Here is a 20,029-nt window from a genome sequence, read left to right as displayed (position 1 = left end):
TCTTACCCTGTTTCTAACTCCTGCTGGACTCTGTTACCAATGACATATTTCAAGTTTATTCTCGAATGTCCGTTCACATCAGTGGGACCACACAGTATTTGTCCTTTAGTTTTTGGCTGGACTCACTCAGCATAATATTCTCTAGGTCCATCCATGTTATTACATGCCTCATAAGTTTATCTTGTCTTAAAGCTACATAATATTCCATCGTATGTATATACCACAGTTTATTTAGCCATTCTTCTGTTGATGGACATTTTGGCTGTTTCCATCTCTTTGCAATTGTAAATAACGCTGCTATAAACATTGGTGTGCAAATGTCCGTTTGTGTCTTTGCCCTTAAGTCCTTTGAGTAGATACCTAGCAATGGTATTGCTGGGTCGTATGGCAATTCTATATTCAGCTTTTTGAGGAACCGCCAAACTGCCTTCCACAGTGGTTGCACCCTTTGACATTCCCACCAACAGTGGATAAGTGTGCCTCTTTCTCCGCATCCTCTCCAGCACTTGTCATTTTCTGTTTTGTTGATAATGGCCATTCTGGTGGGTGTGAGATGATATCTCATTGTGGTTTTGATTTGCATTTCTCTAATGGCCATTGTCACTATTGTTTGGCAAGGAGAAAGTTGATCGTTGAAGCCAGAACATATTCAAATGAAAATTAATAAATATTTAGGGCCATACTTTGTCTCAGTGTACCATGTTGGTTCCTTACATATGTTATCTCTTTTAGTCTTTATAAAGATCAATAAACTGAGACTCAAAGTTGCCAGCTTGTCTTTGGTCATACTGTCTTGAAGTGATCAAGCCAATCTTTGAACAGAAGGATGTCTGACTTTAAACCTATCTATTCTGAGATGTCCCTAAGCTTACCAAAGGAGAGGGTAAAGGGTTCAGAGAACAGACACAGGCCTAGTGAGATCAAGTTCTGTTCTTGGTTTCAGGTTACACTTGACTTGTTTATCTCCCTTTCTGGGGTGTGCTAATTGTGTTCATTTATTTTTCTCTACCCAGCAGTTCAGGGTTTTGTATTTAATTCACTTTCCTCTCTCAAGAAAATGCCAAGGGCATTTCAACTGCAAGTGTTTACTCTACAGAATTGAATTAAATGGCCAGAAAACAGGTGAAATTCATGTGTCATTATGGATCATTTCATCAATAATGAATTATGATGAGAAAAAATAATTTCCATAGGCATGATCCGTCTATTATTTCCTTCAGCCCATCATTCATCCACTCAGTCTGACAGGCTTATTGAGCCCCCTCTCAGATACAGGGTTCACAGAGTGAAGGAAGTGGACAGAGGCTCTCTCATGAAGCTTATACAGTTGTTGAGATGATAGACTTGAATCAAGTCCCATATTTGTGAGTTATGGGCTTTGAAGATGGATCTTTGAGAGTTTATAAAAGTGGGACACAGGCCAGCAGGAGTAGATAGAGTCTTCCTATGCAAGATTCTGGTGTACTGAAGAGTTGTTGAGTAGCATGTTGCATTACAGAATCTTCTATGGGATGGGAACTCCATCGAACTCAAATAAAGTCAGTTGTTTTGTGTTACTACAATATTATACAGGGTATAATCTAGGAAGTTTCAGAGCACTGGGAAGCACTAAAGAGATCAAGTAGAAACACAATATGCTTGACTCTGTTCTTTAAAAGCTAAAATGATTGCTTCCATATTAATTATTCAGCCGTGAAAAGGAATGAAGTTACAATATGTTCTAATTGCTAGCTGCCAGAATGTGACATACCAGAAACAGAACAGCTTTTAAAAAAAGGGGAGGGGGAGTTTATTAAGTTGCATGTTTACAGTTCTAAGGCCATGAAAATGTCCAAATTAAAGCAAGCCTAAAGAAATGTCCTATCTAAGGCATCCAGGGAAAGATACCTTGGTTCAAGAAGGTCGATGATGTTCAGGTTTTCTCTCACAGGAAAGGCACATAGAGAACATGGTGACATCTGCTAGCTTTCTCTCCAGGCTTCTTCTTTCATGATGGTTCCTGTGGGTATTTTCCTTCTTCATCTCCAAAAGTCTCTGGCTGTGTGGGGTCTTATTGTTCTTGTGGCTCTCTCGTGGTGCTGCTTACTCTTTCCCAAAAGTTTCCTCTTTTAAAGGTTTCCAATAAACTAATCAAGGCCCACCTAGAATGGAGAAGTCACATCTCCCTCTCATCAAAGGTTAATATCCACAATTGGGTGTGTCACATCTCTGTGGAGGTAATTTAATCAAGCTTCCAACCAATATTACTGAATGGGGGTTAAATGAAACAGATGCCTGCACGAGATGGATCAGGATTAAACCTGGCTTTTGTAGGCACATAATCCTTTCAAATGAGCATGATACATGCGACAACATAAATGAACCTTGACGATGTCATGTTGAATGATATAAGCCAGACACAAAAGGACAAATATAGCATGGTCTCACTGATATGAAATAATTAGAATAAGTAAACTCATGGAGTCAGAAACTAGAATACAGTTTACCATGAGCTAAAGTGAAAATAATAAATGGAGAGTTAATGGTTACATTGCACAGAGTTTCTATTTGGGGTGATGGAAAAGTTTTGGTAATGGATGGTGCTGATAGTAGCGCAACGTTGGACACATAAACTAATAACACTGGATTGTATATTTGAATGTGCCTAAAAGTGGAAATTTTAGGTTGTATACATGTTACTAGAATAACAGTTTTAGAGAAAGAGCAACATAGGTCTATACAGTACAGTGAAGCATAATGTAAATCATGGATTATAGTTAACAGTACAATTATAATATTCTTACATCACCTGTAACAAAGGTAGCACAATAATGCAAGGTGCTAAAAAGGGAAGGGGAAGTCATATGGGAGCTTTCTATTTTCTGCATGATTTTTCTGTAAACTTCTCTAATTAAAAAAAAATGTTAAAAGGAGCACTTTCTCTTGTGTAGTTGAGGGGATTAGGAGGGTCTGAGGAAATGGAAGAGAGGAAACAAGAGAGGAAGTTTTCACAGAGGAATCTGAGACATGAATAAAGGATTCAGCTCTCCATAGCATGGATTTCTACCTGTTTGTTTCCAGTAACTAAAACAAGGTCCGGCACTCAATAAGGTTTCAATGTATAATTTGCTGGTGCAGAAACAAACCTGCTGATTGCAGGAAAGAAAACCCATAGAAATTGTTGGTAATTTGAATTAGGAGTCCAGGGAAAGGTAGGTGTCATAGCAGACACCTAAATTCTGACTTGAGGATAGATAGCCATGCCATCTACTAGGCTTTGTTTTCATATTTCTTTTGTCAATTATTTTTTTCTGTAGAGCCAGAGAGAAAATATTTTAGACTTTACCAACCATGCATTCAAACTTACTCAATTCTGTCATTTAAGCGCAAATTTAGCCACAACAATGGCCTTAGGCAATATGCAAATGAATGGATGTGACAGTGTTCCAATAAAACTTTATTTACAAAAGCAGAGGGCAGGAGTGGGGTTCGCAGACCCCTGATATTGAACAAGTTAAACTGGAAATATTTTTGAGACATCCAATTGGCTGTGTTAACATTATAAATTATTTTTAAAGTCAGGCTTAACTTTTTTTTTTTCAAACATGTTTAATCACAGGAACAAGATGAAGTAGCTACACTCTGAATGGTAAACATTTTTTAGGGCACTGTGTCCCTAGAGAGAATGGAAATAAGAGATGATTTGTATTTAGCATATAGTTGTTTGTTGCGAGATGGCTCCTCCACTGGTAGTATTATATCTGAGAGAGATAGCTAACTCCTGTCAGCAGATGTGTATTTTGGGGCCATGTGAGTACTGATTACTTTTTTAAAGGCAGCTACGTTAGGAAATCTAGGAGATTACACATAAAACTATCCTGCTGATTTTGGAGGCGGGAGGGAGTGTGTGAGGAAAGGAATTTCTGAAGCCAAATAAAGTCAGCCCCTTTTAGGTGACATATAGAGGTGAATGGTTTCATAAAGAAAGGTAGATCTAGATTTACTTTTGGGACATAGGATTCAATTAGTCTGGGAGCCTTCAATTATGCAAATTTAAAAGAAGAACCCACCTCATTGCCCCTTGTTCTTAAGCACAACGCAATCATCGAAGTAGTAAATACAAATAATTTAGGCATAACTATTAGGAAATCTGTTCTTGATGCATACGGTAACTTAAGAAATTTGTTTCTTTTCTTTTTTGGGGGGAGACATATTTCTTACATCCACCCATTTCATTGATTTAGTTGATGTGCCCAGCCTCTGTCAGGCATTTAAAGTTGATGGACCACTGATATTCATGAAAGTTATGTCCAGAGACCTAACTGATTATGTAAATGTACAATATCACCACAACACCATCCCACTTTCCTGAGAAATCACAATAGAGTATAAGTAAGCAGATGATGTGCCCCACTCGGCTTTAATGAGAGCTAGTGCACCTCAAAGTCAAGAACAGATGCCCAGAAAAGTAAATCTATAATTATTAAGGTCACTGAACAGCACAAAGATTTCCTTGTCTGCATATCACCATCACATGGAAAGCTTTAAAAGACCCTGGTGCCTATTTCCCATCCCCCAGAGAATCTGATGTAATTAGTCTAGGGTGTGACCCAGGTTTTAGAATTCTTAGAAGATCCCAAGTGTGTCAAATGTGCACACAGGATGGGGAACCACTGGCTTAATTTGAAGTTGTGCCTTAGGAATATTATAAATTCATCCACATGTTGGACCGTCAGAGGGCCCTGTGAGAAATGAAGGTCTGTGCTCCTCCAAAAATGTTCAGAGTACGCTATGATTGAAAACGATTCCCAGTAATATTGGTGTATGATGTTTTCTTCCTAGAGTACCTAAAGAGGGATGATTCTTTTAACTATAAATTTTAAAGAAATAGATTTTGAGTTAATGTGTTTTGTCATAACATAGCAATCCTACGATTAGGTTTTGCAGCCTTGTCTTCAGGCTAAAGTTTAAAAATGGGGGCTCAGTTATCAAAGCTGTTGCTATACTGTAGAGTTCTTTGTCAGTCTCCTGCTAGCCCCCACTAACTACTTACCACCAAAATGAAAGCCTAGGTCTTTTCTGGCATTGAAAACTCAATGTTCCTGTACATTTTTACTAAGAAGCGTTTACCATAAATTAGGACTGATGCATTTTAATGAGCTAATGACATTTTAATAAAAAATCTCTTTTTAAGTTAGCTCATTCTGTTACGGTTCTGATAAGACAAAATAATATTGCAATAAAAGGATGAGGCAGCTTAGTCTACAGAGTAAGTTTTGGAAACATGCAAATGGGATTTGACTACAAAAAAATAGTGAGAGCTTTTTTTTTTAGGTAAAAGGCATTGGCTTGAGGAAAGGGACACATATCTTCTAGATAAAAATGCATGTACCAAGCAGCATTTATAAAATTCTCTGCCTTTAATTTCTGTGACTGGCAGTAAGACAGCAACCAGTTTGGCATTATTTCAAAATTCCAGTGATTATAAGTCCCTGGTGCAAAATTTATATTTTGGGTGGTGCATTATGTAATTGACTTGTATGGTCAGTTTATTTGAACACTATAATTACATGGAGTCTTGAATACGGCATGAATCTTGTTGGTTTGTACAGGTTAGTATGATGCCCTGATATACCCCAGAGTAATTTGGACAGAGAATAAAAAGTATTTGCAAAGTCCCCTTGGGGGACTGGGGAGAAAGGAGGAAATATTAAGCTTCTTCATCTGGGGAATTCCTGATATTCTCACAAGAAGTAGGGACAACTAATTCAATAGGCTGAGATCTCGATCTTGGAGCTCGCCTCTATGAAACTTATTTCTGCAAAGGAGAAGCTAAGCCTACTTAAAATTATTCCTAAGAGTCACCCCCCAGAGAACCTCTTTTGTTGTTCAGATGTGACCTCTCTTTCTAAGCCAAATTGGCAAGTGAAGTCACTGCCCCCCGCCCCAAACACACAAGTGGGATCTGACTCCCAGGGGTTTAAATCTCCCTGGCAACATGGGAAAGAACTCCTGGGGATGAGCCAGGACCTGGCATCATGGGATTGAGAAAGCCTGCTTGACCAAATGGGAAAGGAAGAATTGAGACAAAATTAAGTATCAGTGGCTGAGATATTTCAGAGTCGAGAAGTTATCCTTATGCATTATATAGATATCCCTTTTTAGCTTATGGTTTATTGGAGTGGCTAGAGGGAAGTACCTGAAACTGTTGAGCTATGTTTCAGTTGCCTTGATTCTTGAAGGTGGTTTTATAAAGATATAACTTTTACAACGTGTCTGTGGGATTGTGAAAATCTTGTGTCTGATGGACCTTTTATCCAGGATGTGGACAGATGAGTGAAAAAATGACAATAAATAATAGGAGGAATATGGGGTAAAGAAAAATTGGGTATATTGAAATGCTAGTGGTCAATGGGAGGGAGGGAGTAAGAGGCATCAGATGTATGAGTTTTTCTTATTTCTTTTTCTGGAGTGTTGCAAATGTTCTGAAAATGATCATGGTGATGAATAAGCAACTATGTGATGATATTGTGAGCCATTGATTGTGTACTTTGGATGGACTTATTCGTGCATGAAGATGTCTCAATAAAAAATATTAAGAAAAGGTCCATTTAATAGAGCCAGATGTTAATTTTTCTTTGCTAAACATATGTCTTTGCTAGAGAACTTTAGCTCACAGGTAAGTTGTTGTTTTTGTCTGAGTCAGAAGCAGTGGAATCAAAGCTGACTTTCTGAGTTAAAGACTTTACTGAGCATTCTTAGAAGACATGGAAAAGTGCTTCTGATCATGTGTGATTCTAGAATTCCTCTTCTTTCTGTAGTTACCTACTATCTACATAAGAATCTCAATTATTTGCTAATTGTCTAATAGTCTCCAAAGCTCTATGACTACTTGATACAGAAGTAAGAAAAAGGTGTCAGTTAGAAAGTCTGGCTGCAAGTAACAGACTATCATTTCATGTTTGAAATTCAGGGGTAGGTTGGTACCAGAATTGGTTACCTTGGTGTTTTGATACTATCAACACATGAATTCTTTTTATCTCTCTCTTTTGCCACTTTGAACATATTGGCTTTGTTAGTCTGTTTATTTGTTTTTCTTCCTGGTTGCAAAATGGCTGCTGCAGCTCCTTGCATCTCATTTCCAAACCTCAAAGTTCAAAGGTGAGACAATATATCACTTCTTTATGTCCTTTGTTAAGAGTGAAGAGCACCTTCCTAGGACTTCACAATAGGCTTATCTTTGCTTTCAAGGGCCAGAATTGCATAATTTGCTCTTTCTTAAAGCATTCATCCATTTAGCTATATAATCTGTGTGCCATAGATGATGTTAATTGATGGTTTTACCCACAGAGTCTGTACTCTTGCCATGTGGCCTTTCCCAGGAGCCATATACTGAGAAGATCCAGTATTCAGTAACCACAACCACTGAGTGCCCAGGAGGAGGATATATCATTATTAGGGATTTTAAGTTTGTGTCTTTTAATCTTTTAGCACCTTAAATTTGGCTTTCCCACTGAGACATGGGATAGTTGCACAGTTCAAAATAAACTTGAAATTCACATTCCAACTACCCCTCTGGCAAAGGAAATTGACATTATAGTTGATCTTTCATAGCCCTCAATGATCATCCTCCTATAAATAAATGGCCATAGGTATTTGCAGCTCATGGCTGCTTCTTATGAAAAAAGGTGTTTTATTTCTGTAGATGGGCACTGATATTCACAAATAATATGCATTGTGTTAACAAAATTCTAGCTTACTGGAGCTTTTAAAGGTTAGTTGGTACCTTCATGGGGCATAGATTATATTTTCAATAATGATTTTTGTTGACAAAGCAAATATAGTAAACTTTTGTTCATTTGAGCAAAAGGCAAACTTGTTGGTTTAATATTATCAAATTGAGTTGAGATCAGCTTTAAATGAAAATTGAAAACAAACTAAGTAATCAGTCAATGTGATGTTTGTGGTTACAGCTCTCATATATATTTGGGTATGTTGAGAAAAAAGCCATTCAAATTTTTAAATTTTATTCCAAGGGAAAAATAATAGCAGGAAACATTTTAAATTGCCTGTAAAATATTGCATAGAATGATGATTTGTTTTTATATTTGTATAAAAATATAAAAATATCTGTGTTTATTACCACAGATCCCAGCATATGATCCATCACTTTATAGTAGAGTTGGAATCCGGCAATCTCAAAAGCTTAACTAATGAAATTTATTTATAGGTATTTTACTAATCTCTCTTACTAACCGTGATTGGGGCCTTTTAATTTGATACGTGGAACCATTTGTACTAATAATAGCAATTCTGTTAGGTTCCAACTACTTGAAATTTGGCATTTGCAAAATTGATGAGTATCTTTTTCTCTCTTATTCCAAGTTATTTCATTAATTTTATGAGTTTGGGATCACTGCCAGTGACTTACTGACTCAAAAATGATGATTTTGAGAAAGAAATGATTATGTTTTACATTTTGTTAGATTTATTGGCACTGACTAGGTTTTGTGCTCAGGCAAATGAGTCCAGAGTAGAGTCTGAAGATTCTCCGGTCTCTGGTTAAAATTTAAATTCAACCATTAGATGGCTATGATATTTTATGAGGTTGAAAATGCTTCTGGAACTTTGAGAATGAATTTTTCTTTTCGCTAAGATGAGGTTAGACTTGATTCAGATTTTGAATGTAGTTCATATTTAAATAATGTAAGCACTTCCTCCAACTGTGCATTGCATCCTGTTTTAACGTAGTGCTGAAATTCCAACGAGCAATAAATTATTGCTTCCTCTCTCCTTATATTGTAATCATTTTTTTTTAAATGTCTTAGAATTTTCAGTATCTAACTTCATTTCTGGTTCCATTTTATTAAAAATTCATTTTTATGTGTATTGAGAAAATCAACCAAATTATTTAATTGGAATTTATTGTATAAAATAATTTTCTGACTTGTACAACTTTTGGAACTTGTAGATATTGAAAACTTTATTTTGCATGTATACTATTCAGGACTCTTGATATTAAGTAACAGAAATTCAATTAAAAGTGGTTTCCAGCATAGGGGAATTTACTGGTTTACATTTCTGATGTAGGCTTCAGGCATAGCTATATCCAGGAGCTGATAGCTATATCCAGGAGCTGAAGCAGGGTCATCAGTAATCTTTCTCTTCAATTTTCCACTCTGCTTTCCTGAGTGTTGACTTCTTTCTCACCTACTCTTTCTTTCCTGTGGCCCTGAGCACCAACAGACTTAGATCCTGAAAACTTCCAAGTCTTGCATTTTATGTAATGTCAGTAAGAGTGATGAAATTTAACTCCATGATCTCATTCTTGACCTAATGTCTATGACTTGGAGGTTAGAATGTATCAGCCTCTGTCAAAGAGTGGTCCCCATAGAAGCATCACCTGTGAACTTGTTAGAAATACAAATTTTCCAGCCCCATTCCAGACCCAATGAATCAGAAAATCTAGGAATGGGGCCCTGCAATCTGTGTCGTGACAAGCACTTCGGATGATACTAATGCATGATCAAGTGTGAGGACCGCTGCAGTACACTAATTGGCAAAGTCTGGGCTGTGCGTCCAACCATGGAGCTTTAGTGTAAGTTCAACCCCACGGGAAGACAGATTTCTTCCAAAAGAAATTTGAGGAACAGATATCAGAAAAGAAGAGAGCAGATGTTGTACAGGGAAAGGAGAGACACTGAGTACAATAAGGCTTTGGTCAAATAATAAAGTTTTCTATTGTTCCTAATGTCATTTCTCTTGACACTGCTGGTTATGCGTTCTTGTCCAGAAAGCCAGTGTTCTAATTAGGCAAATGAACTTTTATGCTTCTCTAGGTTGCAGAAGATTTGTGGAAAACTGATCTTGAAAGGTTTCCAGATTTTATAGTTTTTCTACCCATACTTTCTGAATGCTTAAGATTTAGTATGCTGAAGTTAAAGCCTTCAGTTAATGAACCTTACTGCTCCTTTATGATAAGCAATCAAATAAATTCACTTTGATTCAAAATTTCTCAATGAAAATGAAAGTCATGCCTGCAGGATTTTAAGGAAAAAGGTCAGCAATGAAATACCAACCAGCCAAAAAAAAAAAAAAAAAAAAACAAAAAACGAATAAATAGAATAAAATAATAACACAGCAGTATCTCATGAGGGAGACGAGTGTCATTTGTCAGATTGCTTGCTTTTTCTTTCTTAATATCTTGATTTGGGACATTTGCACCTATTTCCCTGGAGGAGGCAGAGAGTGCATGTCAGTATTTCTCAATTTAACTGACATAAGATTCCTCTGGGGCACTTGCTAAAAACTGCACATCCAGGGGTTCTTTTTTTTAGGATATTCTGATTTGGGAAGGTGGGGAGAGGGAATTCATATTTTTAATCATTGTCAGAGGGGATTTTTATAATCAGGCAGGTTTGGAATATACTCTCTATGGGTGAAAAGTAGGGGTACTGGAGTTAGATGACTTGGGGACACATCCTGGGCACAGCCACAAGGAGCCACAGCTAACTCACATAACCTCATCAAGCCCCAAACCTTAGCTTCTATCATTATTGTTCATGATTGTTATCATTCTTTGTCTCTTTTGGTGAGTCATCTGCCTGTTTCTCCTTCTTATTTATTGCGCTGCAGATAGAGGACATGCAGTGGGGTAAAGGAGTCCGAGTAATCCCCTCCTCGGTGTGTACTCTGCCTTGTAAGCCCGGGCAGAGAAAGAAGACGCAGAAGGGAACGCCTTGTTGCTGGACCTGTGAGCCCTGCGATGGCTACCAATTCCAGTTTGACGAGATGACATGTCAGCATTGTCCCTATGACCAGCGGCCCAATGAAAATCGAACTGGCTGCCAGGATATCCCGATCATAAAGCTGGAGTGGCATTCCCCCTGGGCCGTCATCCCGGTCTTTCTGGCCATGTTGGGGATCATTGCTACCATCTTTGTCATGGCCACGTTCGTCCGCTACAATGACACACCCATTGTCCGGGCCTCTGGGCGGGAGCTCAGCTATGTCCTGCTGACGGGCATCTTTCTCTGCTACATCATCACCTTCCTGATGATAGCCAAACCCGACGTGGCTGTGTGTTCCTTCCGGCGAGTTTTCCTGGGCTTGGGTATGTGCATCAGTTATGCGGCCCTCTTGACCAAAACCAATCGGATTTATCGCATATTTGAGCAGGGCAAGAAATCCGTGACAGCTCCGAGGCTCATAAGCCCGACCTCACAGCTGGCCATCACTTCCAGTTTAATATCGGTTCAGCTTCTAGGTGTTTTCATTTGGTTTGGTGTCGACCCGCCCAACATCATCATTGACTATGATGAACATAAGACCATGAACCCTGAGCAGGCCAGAGGAGTTCTCAAATGTGACATTACAGATCTCCAAATCATCTGCTCCTTGGGATACAGCATTCTTCTCATGGTCACATGTACAGTGTATGCCATCAAGACTCGGGGTGTCCCAGAGAATTTTAATGAAGCCAAACCCATTGGATTCACTATGTACACGACGTGTATAGTATGGCTTGCTTTCATTCCAATTTTTTTTGGCACCGCTCAGTCAGCGGAAAAGGTAAGTGAAAATGCACACCACACCATGCGCCTGAAAAATGTGTTTGTATTTATAATGTATCAAAGCCAATTTTGTTATACAAAATAAGAGGTTTAAAATATGCACAATGATATTCCCCAACGTAGAGAAGTCCTAGACTAATACGCGTCAATGCTAAAAGGGACTAAAGTCTGCAGGGTGCTGTGCTACATTCATCTCCTGGAGACCAACCAGAGGTAACCTTTTAGGGTTAATTTAATTTATTATAGAATTATTCAATATAGGAACAGATGATGTAATATAAAATTATCTAATGTATCTAAAGTGAACCTTCGTATTGATTCACACCCCTTCCGTTATTCACACTTTTCTCAGGTATAGAAAGAGGCCACAGTACCTTCTCCAGGTAGGTACACTGCAAGCCTCAATATGGATGCTCTGTCTCTCTTTCCAATGTCTGCAGACCTAGGCACTCATGGAGTTGATCTAGCTCAAGAGCAATGCATTATGGTTGCCCAACTGCATTTACATAAAATTATAGCCAGATGGGTGAATATAGGAGTACTCTGATTACCATTCCACCATAGGCCCCTACAGTAAACATCCTTTCGTTGTCTCAAGCAATTCTGAGTGAGGTCAGAGACTCAATCTTTCAGCATTCAGAAAGGGAAAAATAGTATGTAGTAGAACAAGAATCATTGAGCTGCAAGAGCTGAAGATTTTCAAGATTAGTGGGCCCTAATATGTCAGTCTTAGAACTAGTGCACATGCTGATTCGGTTGCTGGTTCCCCCCATTTAGCTCACTGTAAGTTTTATTATAACTATAACTTAGGGAACCCTAATATGTGGACTTTTTGTATGATTTATGTATTTCTAGATGTAGTTTTGATGTGTATGCAAATCAGGCAACCCTAAGGTGTTGATTTGAGATATGATTAGTATACATCTGATGCCTATACTCACCCAACCCTAACCCTATGCTTGGGAGATTTTGATCCTAGTAAGATGTGGTGTCCTTTGCTGGATGTAGGCAGCTCTATCTTGTTGGGGCTGATAATACGCTGAGGCCAGAACTGGGACTTAGAATCCTAGAGCACACAAACTATAGTTGAAGGCACAGTGGAAGCTTGATTAGAATTTAGGGCACTGGGTTCTAGTGTGGCTTTGGGTTACCTTGGACACATGTCCTGAACATTTAGATACTTTAGTGCCCAAAGGGGAAAACAAGGATTGAAGTAGAAATGTCTAAAAATTTTTAAAAGTTTCTGCTTCCAGGAATGTGTTGAATCTGATGTTTCATTGTTGCTTCTCTTCTGGGTATAATCATGTGAAGGGATCAGTAGAGTTTGGGTGATTTTCCATGTAAAAAGATATCTTTTACCTAAATTGTTTGATTCAGAAGCTGTAAGTTTGCACCATGTTAAAAACAGAAAGTAGTTATGTTGTGAATCCACTGTAGACTTCTAAAGCTAAGGACAATGACCGGTTCCTAGATTGTGGTTTTAGTTATCAAGTGTCTTGGAGGAACTTCTTCTGAAATGTATGCTCAATGGGCATAGTATGTATCCAACAGATTTCAATTTCATAATGCATGTTTACTGTCTATGAAAGCAACTTGAATTTCATTTTACTGCTTCTGTCTACCCCTGGGCCAAGGGAATAGTAAAATATATTAGGGTGGTGAAATGCAATAAGAAGCAGAAGGGAAAAAAAATTCCAATGTATGCTGGTAAATGGATAACCATTGAACTTCACACTTCACATGGTGAGGGTGATATGCACCAACAAAGCCTATGGAGATTTGTTATTAAAATAAACACAGCACTCCATGCAACAGTTTAAAACATTTAATTTTTTCTTGTAATTCATTCTTGAGATATGTAAAAAGGAGGAATAATTACAGTAGTTTTATAAAGGAGCCTTGTTATAATGCAGTATACATCTCTACTGTTTCATTTTTCATTTCTAGATATGACTAGGATCTTTTCCATAAGGTCAGAAGTATAATTTACTTCTTTAAAAAGCTGGAAATGTTACAAGGTTTCAGGAATTGTGTTCACTGACTCTAATTGTTCTAGAAGACACTGCACTGGTAGAACAGAATTGCAGAAAAAATTAAGCTGTCATCAAGCAGTGTGCTTTTTATCCCGGAATTTTAGAAGGCACATATTTCTCTTTGTATACTATGGATGAGTTCTGATGTTTTATGTGCTTGATTGGCACAATTAAAGGTACTGAATTGCCAAATGGGAACAGTGAATTGTTATAGGAAAATGCATACACCCTAATGAAAGGCATATGGCTAGAGAAGCAAGAGGAATCAATTTAAAAATATCTGTTTGTGTATGTGAAACCTTGGAATTTAAATTGTGAATAGCGGCAAATTGCCAAATGTAACAGAGAGATCACAGCAAAAGGCATTTTTGCCAAGTGAGCAACCTATAGAATCACAGCCCTTCTGTTTTGTTTTGTTTTTTTTTTTTTTTTTTAGATATAACGATTTAAGTGCTGCAAGTGGAATAATTCCATGGCAATAAGAAAAAAAAAAGTTTAGGCAGCAAGTTCAGTAATAACTATTCACTGTTTCAAGAAATGGAATTCATTTTGTTGATGCTTGAATGACTTTGTGAAGTTTCTCATCAGTGGAGTTTATTAGCACAGCCTAAAGTTTAAGCATTGTTTCTCATTTTCTGGCAAAATTTCAACCCCTGTAGAGCTTATTTTTGCTTTTGTTAAGGAGGATACTGGGGGTCAATGTCATCTTACTTTATCAGTTCTAGCCCCAAGGCTTCTAGAATGAGGATCTTATAACATGGTCAGGCTTGTAAGTGGTAAAATTAAGCCATAAGAGAATGATTCAGCATTTTAGGAATTATATTTAAGTGGCTACATTAATTCAAGAAAACACTCCAAATGGCAAAGCAATGCTACAGTAGAATCTAAGTGGCCTAAGGCATTGTGGAAATATCCAACTATTGTAGACTAACACATATTTTTATCTTTTAAAGGATTAGATTGTTTTCTATGAAAAACAAAGGACTTGGCCTGTAGGCATTCCTGTATAGGAGTTTTGCCTGTAGCCTGGAAAAGAAGCACACTCAGGTAGGGATGGTACCAGCTACCCTGCTAAAATCTGAGAAACCCTGTAGGGTTTCTGGTACGTTCAACCAGAGGTTTTTAGCCAGTCTTCTAGGGAGCTTTCTAGGCAAGCCAATGTATCATTTTTACATGAGTGTAGGGAGACAAGGTTTTGTTTTTTTCATGGGCAGGCACTGGGAATCAAGCCCAGGTCTCTGGCATGGCAGGCAAGAAGTCTGCCTGCTGAGCCACCATGGTCCACCCTAGGGAGACAAGATTTTACCACTTGACTCTGCAAAGGGAGAGAAAAACTTGGTATGAAAAGAATGAGATTGCAGGGTCTCAGAAGTCTCTGCCTGTATGCATGTGTGTTTGTTTGGATAGGAAGGTGGTAAAAAAAAAAGAGAGAGAAAAGTGTTGAGACAATTACTGATCAGAGAGGACTGCTAGAAAAAAAAAGTAGTGGCTTGAAGGAAAGAATGGGTCTCCTAAATCTCTGAATTCAAAATAGCATCAACAGGCCACTCCACAGCCCCCCACCCCCACCCCGAACACATCAGAACAGATCCAGAATGCATGTGTAGTGTATTGTAAGACTTAAACAATAGGGTACCTGGATGTCCAGTGGAGCATTATCTCAATAAAATGACAGAACAGAGGATATTGTTGGCATGTTTGTGAGCCAGCTCAGGTCTTTAACTCAGTAGTTTTCAAAACAGTGTCCATGATAATCACGTGAGAAATTCTTTTTTAAAAAAATTATTCCCTATCTGCCCTCTGTAACTGGTTTAATGGGCAGGGATGGGACATAGAATTTTATATATTTTTAAAAAAATGTTGAGAAAATGCTAGTAGAAGCCAAGCACATATTTTTGAAACAAGTTTAATAATTTCTTCCCCATGTACACAGAGAACATATCTTACAAATATTTCCTTGATGTCTCATTTCAGGGCCTTTGAGAGTAAATTCCTATTCTAATCATGTGGGAGCTCTAGGGATCAAGGAACTGAGTGATCAGAAAGATACTATTCATGGTTAAAGACACAGTCAAGGATAAAGGGTCTGAATGAAGTGTCACCCCCAAGGTTTGGGCCAGAGACTTCAAAGTCAGGATCCCGGTAGTGGTCCTGGGCCCTGAGATAGTAAGAGGGCAGTGGTTGGAATGTGTTTCCCAGGAATATTTCTCAAGTTGCTGGGCCTGACAGTCAGGACCTTTGATCTTCCACATATAACATATTGATCCCCAAAAATCTGAATACAAAGCAGAACCTGCCTAGAAGTAATAGAGGGATCAGAATTACTTGGCAGATAAGCACCATCCTCAGTTCAAGGCAAACATTGCTAACTGACCATGGCACTCTTCACCTCAGCCCAGCCATGGTCTTGGAATATTTCTCAACATAGTCCCTTAACAGCCACTACCAGTAAATCAATATTGGGAGGGATTTGAAATCCATGTACCATTTTTGATTTAGTATTGAGGTCTAGTAAATGATAGTTGATACCTCTTCCCATATCTGCTTGATGTTATTGTGAAGAAGCCCAAATGGCTTTTATAAAGATTAATTGTCAGGGAAATAGAGATGTGCTTTAACTATTCTTTATTTTATCTCTGATTAAAATCTCTGTTTTAAATTGTCAAATACTGTAGAAGGATATGGTCCTAATTTTCTTAGGGAGCAGTAGATTAGTTTGCATCTTTGAGCTATGTGGCTTGATTAAAATTTTCTCATGGTCTTCATCACTTGAACTAATAATTGCAAATCCCCTAGTGTGCCCCTGGTTCTCCGATGAGGACTGTGCTGCAGAGGTAAAGAAGACCATGTCCTTTAGGAACACACAGGCTGAGTGGTTAAGACAGATCTCCAGCAAATCCTGAGTTGCATGAGATATGCTGTGATTATAGCACAAACAGTGAAGCATGGTATCCAGAGATGGGAATTCCTCTCAACTTCACAGAAGGGCTGAAAGCTGAAGTTAACAGGCAGAGAAAATAACTAATGTGACAATCCAGGCAGAAATTATATCACATGTAAAATAGTGTTTATAACACATAGCATATATTATGAGGAGGCAGGAATTACACTTATGTTACTTTGACTCTTGCAGATATGAAAGAATGTTAAAAACAAAAATTAATGAAACATCATCTTATGGGTAGATTTTGAAACCAAGTGAATCCCAACATTTTATTTCAAAATTAAATATTTGGCAAAAATCGCAACTTTTCATGGTCATGGGCCAAGGTAGTTTTAAATACTGTAGCTTTAGCTGGTGTGTTTGCTAATGCTGCCAGAATGCAATATACTAAATGAATTGGCTTTTATAAAGGGGATTTGTTAAGTTGCAAGTTACAAATCTAAGACTGTGAAAATGTCCAGATTAAAGCACCAAAAAAGCATGCCTTTTCTCAGGAAAAGACAGTCATGTCCAGGGTTTCTCTATCACTTGTGGAGGCACATGGCAATGTCTGCTGTCCTTCTCTCCTGACTTCTGGTTTCAAACAGCTCTCTTAGCATCTTCAAATATCTGTGTCTGGTTTCATCTCTCTCCTCTCTGTATCAGCTCTAAGTTCTTGGTCTCTCCATGAACTCTTTTAAGGACTCCAGTTAACTAATCAAGACCCATTTTGAATGAATGGGACCACATCTAGTCAAAAGTCCCACCCACAATTGGGCAGGGTCACATCTCCATGGAAGCAATCTACTCAAAAGACACCATCCACAGTAGATCTGCACCCACAAGGCAGGATTAAAAGAGCATGGCTTTTCTAGGGTACATAACAATTTCAAAACCAGCAGAGCTGGCAAATGGAATTACCTGCTATCCTGTCTTAGGATAAAGTATTCCTTTGCACAAGTTGAATAGCATATAATCTTCCCTTTCACGCAATGCTACCACCCTCTGGTTTTGTGGGACTGAACTTGATGGCAGAGGCAATGATGAGGTGAAAAGTAGTTGGAACCAGATTGTGAAAGGCTGTTTGAACTTTCAACTTAGAGCTATGGAAAGCCAATCAAAGTTGACAAACATGGAAGGGATGTGAACAAGAGTGTTTTGGAATGAGAATTTTGGTGGCAGTGCTCAAGGAGGAGCAAAGGTAAGACATAGACACAAGTAAGAAAACTAGTTGAGTAACTATTGGTAGAGTGGACAAAAGATGGCACTGGTTTAAAGAAAGCCTGTGGGACTAGAACAGATTGAGCAGATTTGAAAACTATTTTGACATGTTCAAACATAAAAGATTATGTGACTAGATTGTGATTCATCCTTACTTTCATGCAATGCTATTTTTTGTTATTTAAAGAGACTATACTTACAGTTATTTTCCCCCTTTGTGCCTTTTGCAAGTAACATTACCCTTCTCTTTATTTTTTTTTCCAAACCATGGCTAAGTTTGGAATGAGAAAGGACCATCACAATCCCATCCCCTAGAGACAATAATTGCCAAAAGTCTGATGGCTCTACTTCTAGATGGATAACTATACACATATGTACAAGCACACATGCACTTGAAAGCAACATCCTTATTTTCTCTTCTGGAATGTTTAGTAAAGAACCTTTGCCTTGCCCCTAAAAATGGAGAGAACGATCCCAATGCGTAAGTTTTGCTGTGGCCATCTGTGCAGCCACGCTGGGATGGGCTTACATACTCCTGGTTGTTGAGGTCTTCCTTCTGCTCTTTGGTTTTGTCTAGTCATATTTGTATGAGAAGCATACTAAGCCATACTACTTCTGTTACCTGCCTTAACACTTCTCTAAAACCAGCTATTTGCACAGCTGGCATCAGCCCGTGGCCTGGTGATGGAGCAGTCCTCTTTTCTCTTCTTGTGATGCATCTGCTAATTTCAGGTGCAATCACTTGCCTAAGATAATTGGAGCCTTTACCATCTTAGCCACTTGTTTTTAGTCTGAATACTTGCTTTAGTTGTACAGTAGCTAAAGGCCAGAGCATGTATAAAACTTAATACATGTGTTATACATGTATTAAGAACTAGAATAAGGAAATCTCTTACTGCATTAAAACAAAAGCCCCAGGCATCTGATATTTGAAGAAAGGCACTCCAGAAGGAGACGCTCCTGGTAAACAGGGAGACTCCACAAGAGACCCGAATGTGCCCCCTTGAATGCTCACTGGAACCTACTTGTGCCATCACGAGTCTTCTACTTTGAGGCATCCACCACCAAGAGACCTGCTCATAAGGACCCAGGCTTCACCCAACCAGAACCAGGACGTTCAGACAAAACTCTGTGGTTTGGTTTCTTTCAGAGCATTGGAGACCAGATATCATTTTGAAAAAGAACTTAAAGCACAGGACATGATAATAGGAAATAGTCTGCTGGTAGCCAGTGAGTGGATTTTTTGACCCAGCTTTGGGATTTGAACATCTCTATAGTATGTATCATAATACTGGCTCAATTAGTTTCTTTTATTTTCAGATTCTAGCTGCCCTCTTGTCTTCCTCTGGTTCTAGTTGCTGGATTCTTGGTGTTGCCTCCTATCCCTTTCTCCTAGAGTGTTTTGAAACTTCATCTATATAATGGGTTTAACTGTTCCTACTTATAAGGTTGTTTAGAGAGAAGGATATAATGTCTTGAGATTGCTTAGCACAAAATTAAAAAGATTTGATTATACTGACGCTTAGTGGGAGGTTCAACAACTACAGCTCTCATGCTCTGCTGGTGGGAATGGAAAATGTTACCACCACTTTTAGAACACTTTGGCAGTTTGTTTCAAAAGTTAAATTTGTATCTATTTTATGACCCAGCCTTTCCTCTCCTATGTTTTCATCCAAGAGAAATGAAAGAATATGCCCAAAGACTCATATATTCATGATTTTTACAGCTTTATTTGTAACAGCCTCAAATTGGAAATAATCCAAATGTCTATTAACAGACAAATAGATAAACAAATTGTAGTATCTCCATACAATGGAATAACTTCCAGCCATGAAAAGGAATAAATTACTGATACAAGTAAGAGGATGGCTAAATCTCAAAATAATTATGCTGAGTGAAAGAATGACAAAATTCAATCCATATGGTATGATTCTACTTATTTGAAATTTTGACAAAAATTCAAATTTATATCTGTAGGGACAGAAAACAGATGAGTGGTTGGCAGAGGGATGGAATGTTGAGGACATAGTGGAAGAGGTTACAGTAGGGCACAAGGAGAATCTGTTGGCTGATTTATGTACTTACGATCTTGATTGTGGGGATGGCGTCACAGGAGTGTGTGTGTGTGTGTAAATATGCCCAAACTGATCCAAGTGTATACTTCAATTATGTACAGTTTATTATATATCAGTTATATCTCAGTACAGCTATGAAAAATCACTTTATACAGAATCTCTTCTCTGTCTCCTTTTTCCTAATACTTAATCAAGTGCTCTTACTGTGATGGTCCTATTTGCAGA

General features: G+C 38.2%; 1 protein-coding gene across 1 annotated transcript in view; it reads left to right on the top strand.

Moving 5' to 3' along the window:
• The window catches only part of GRM7 (glutamate metabotropic receptor 7), a 1,019,804-nt gene that overhangs the window by 833,054 nt on the left and 166,721 nt on the right, over positions 1–20,029 (top strand). Inside the window, 1 exon segment of the mRNA XM_077116680.1 lies at positions 10,615–11,550. Within this exon segment, the coding sequence (XP_076972795.1) occupies positions 10,615–11,550 (936 nt within the window).

This window comes from Tamandua tetradactyla, chromosome 9 (assembly GCF_023851605.1).
Source record: "Tamandua tetradactyla isolate mTamTet1 chromosome 9, mTamTet1.pri, whole genome shotgun sequence".
NCBI classification, from domain to species: Eukaryota; Metazoa; Chordata; class Mammalia; order Pilosa; family Myrmecophagidae; genus Tamandua; species Tamandua tetradactyla.
The sequence above is the reverse complement of the archived record's forward strand: the minus strand, read 5'-3'. Positions and strand labels throughout refer to the sequence as shown.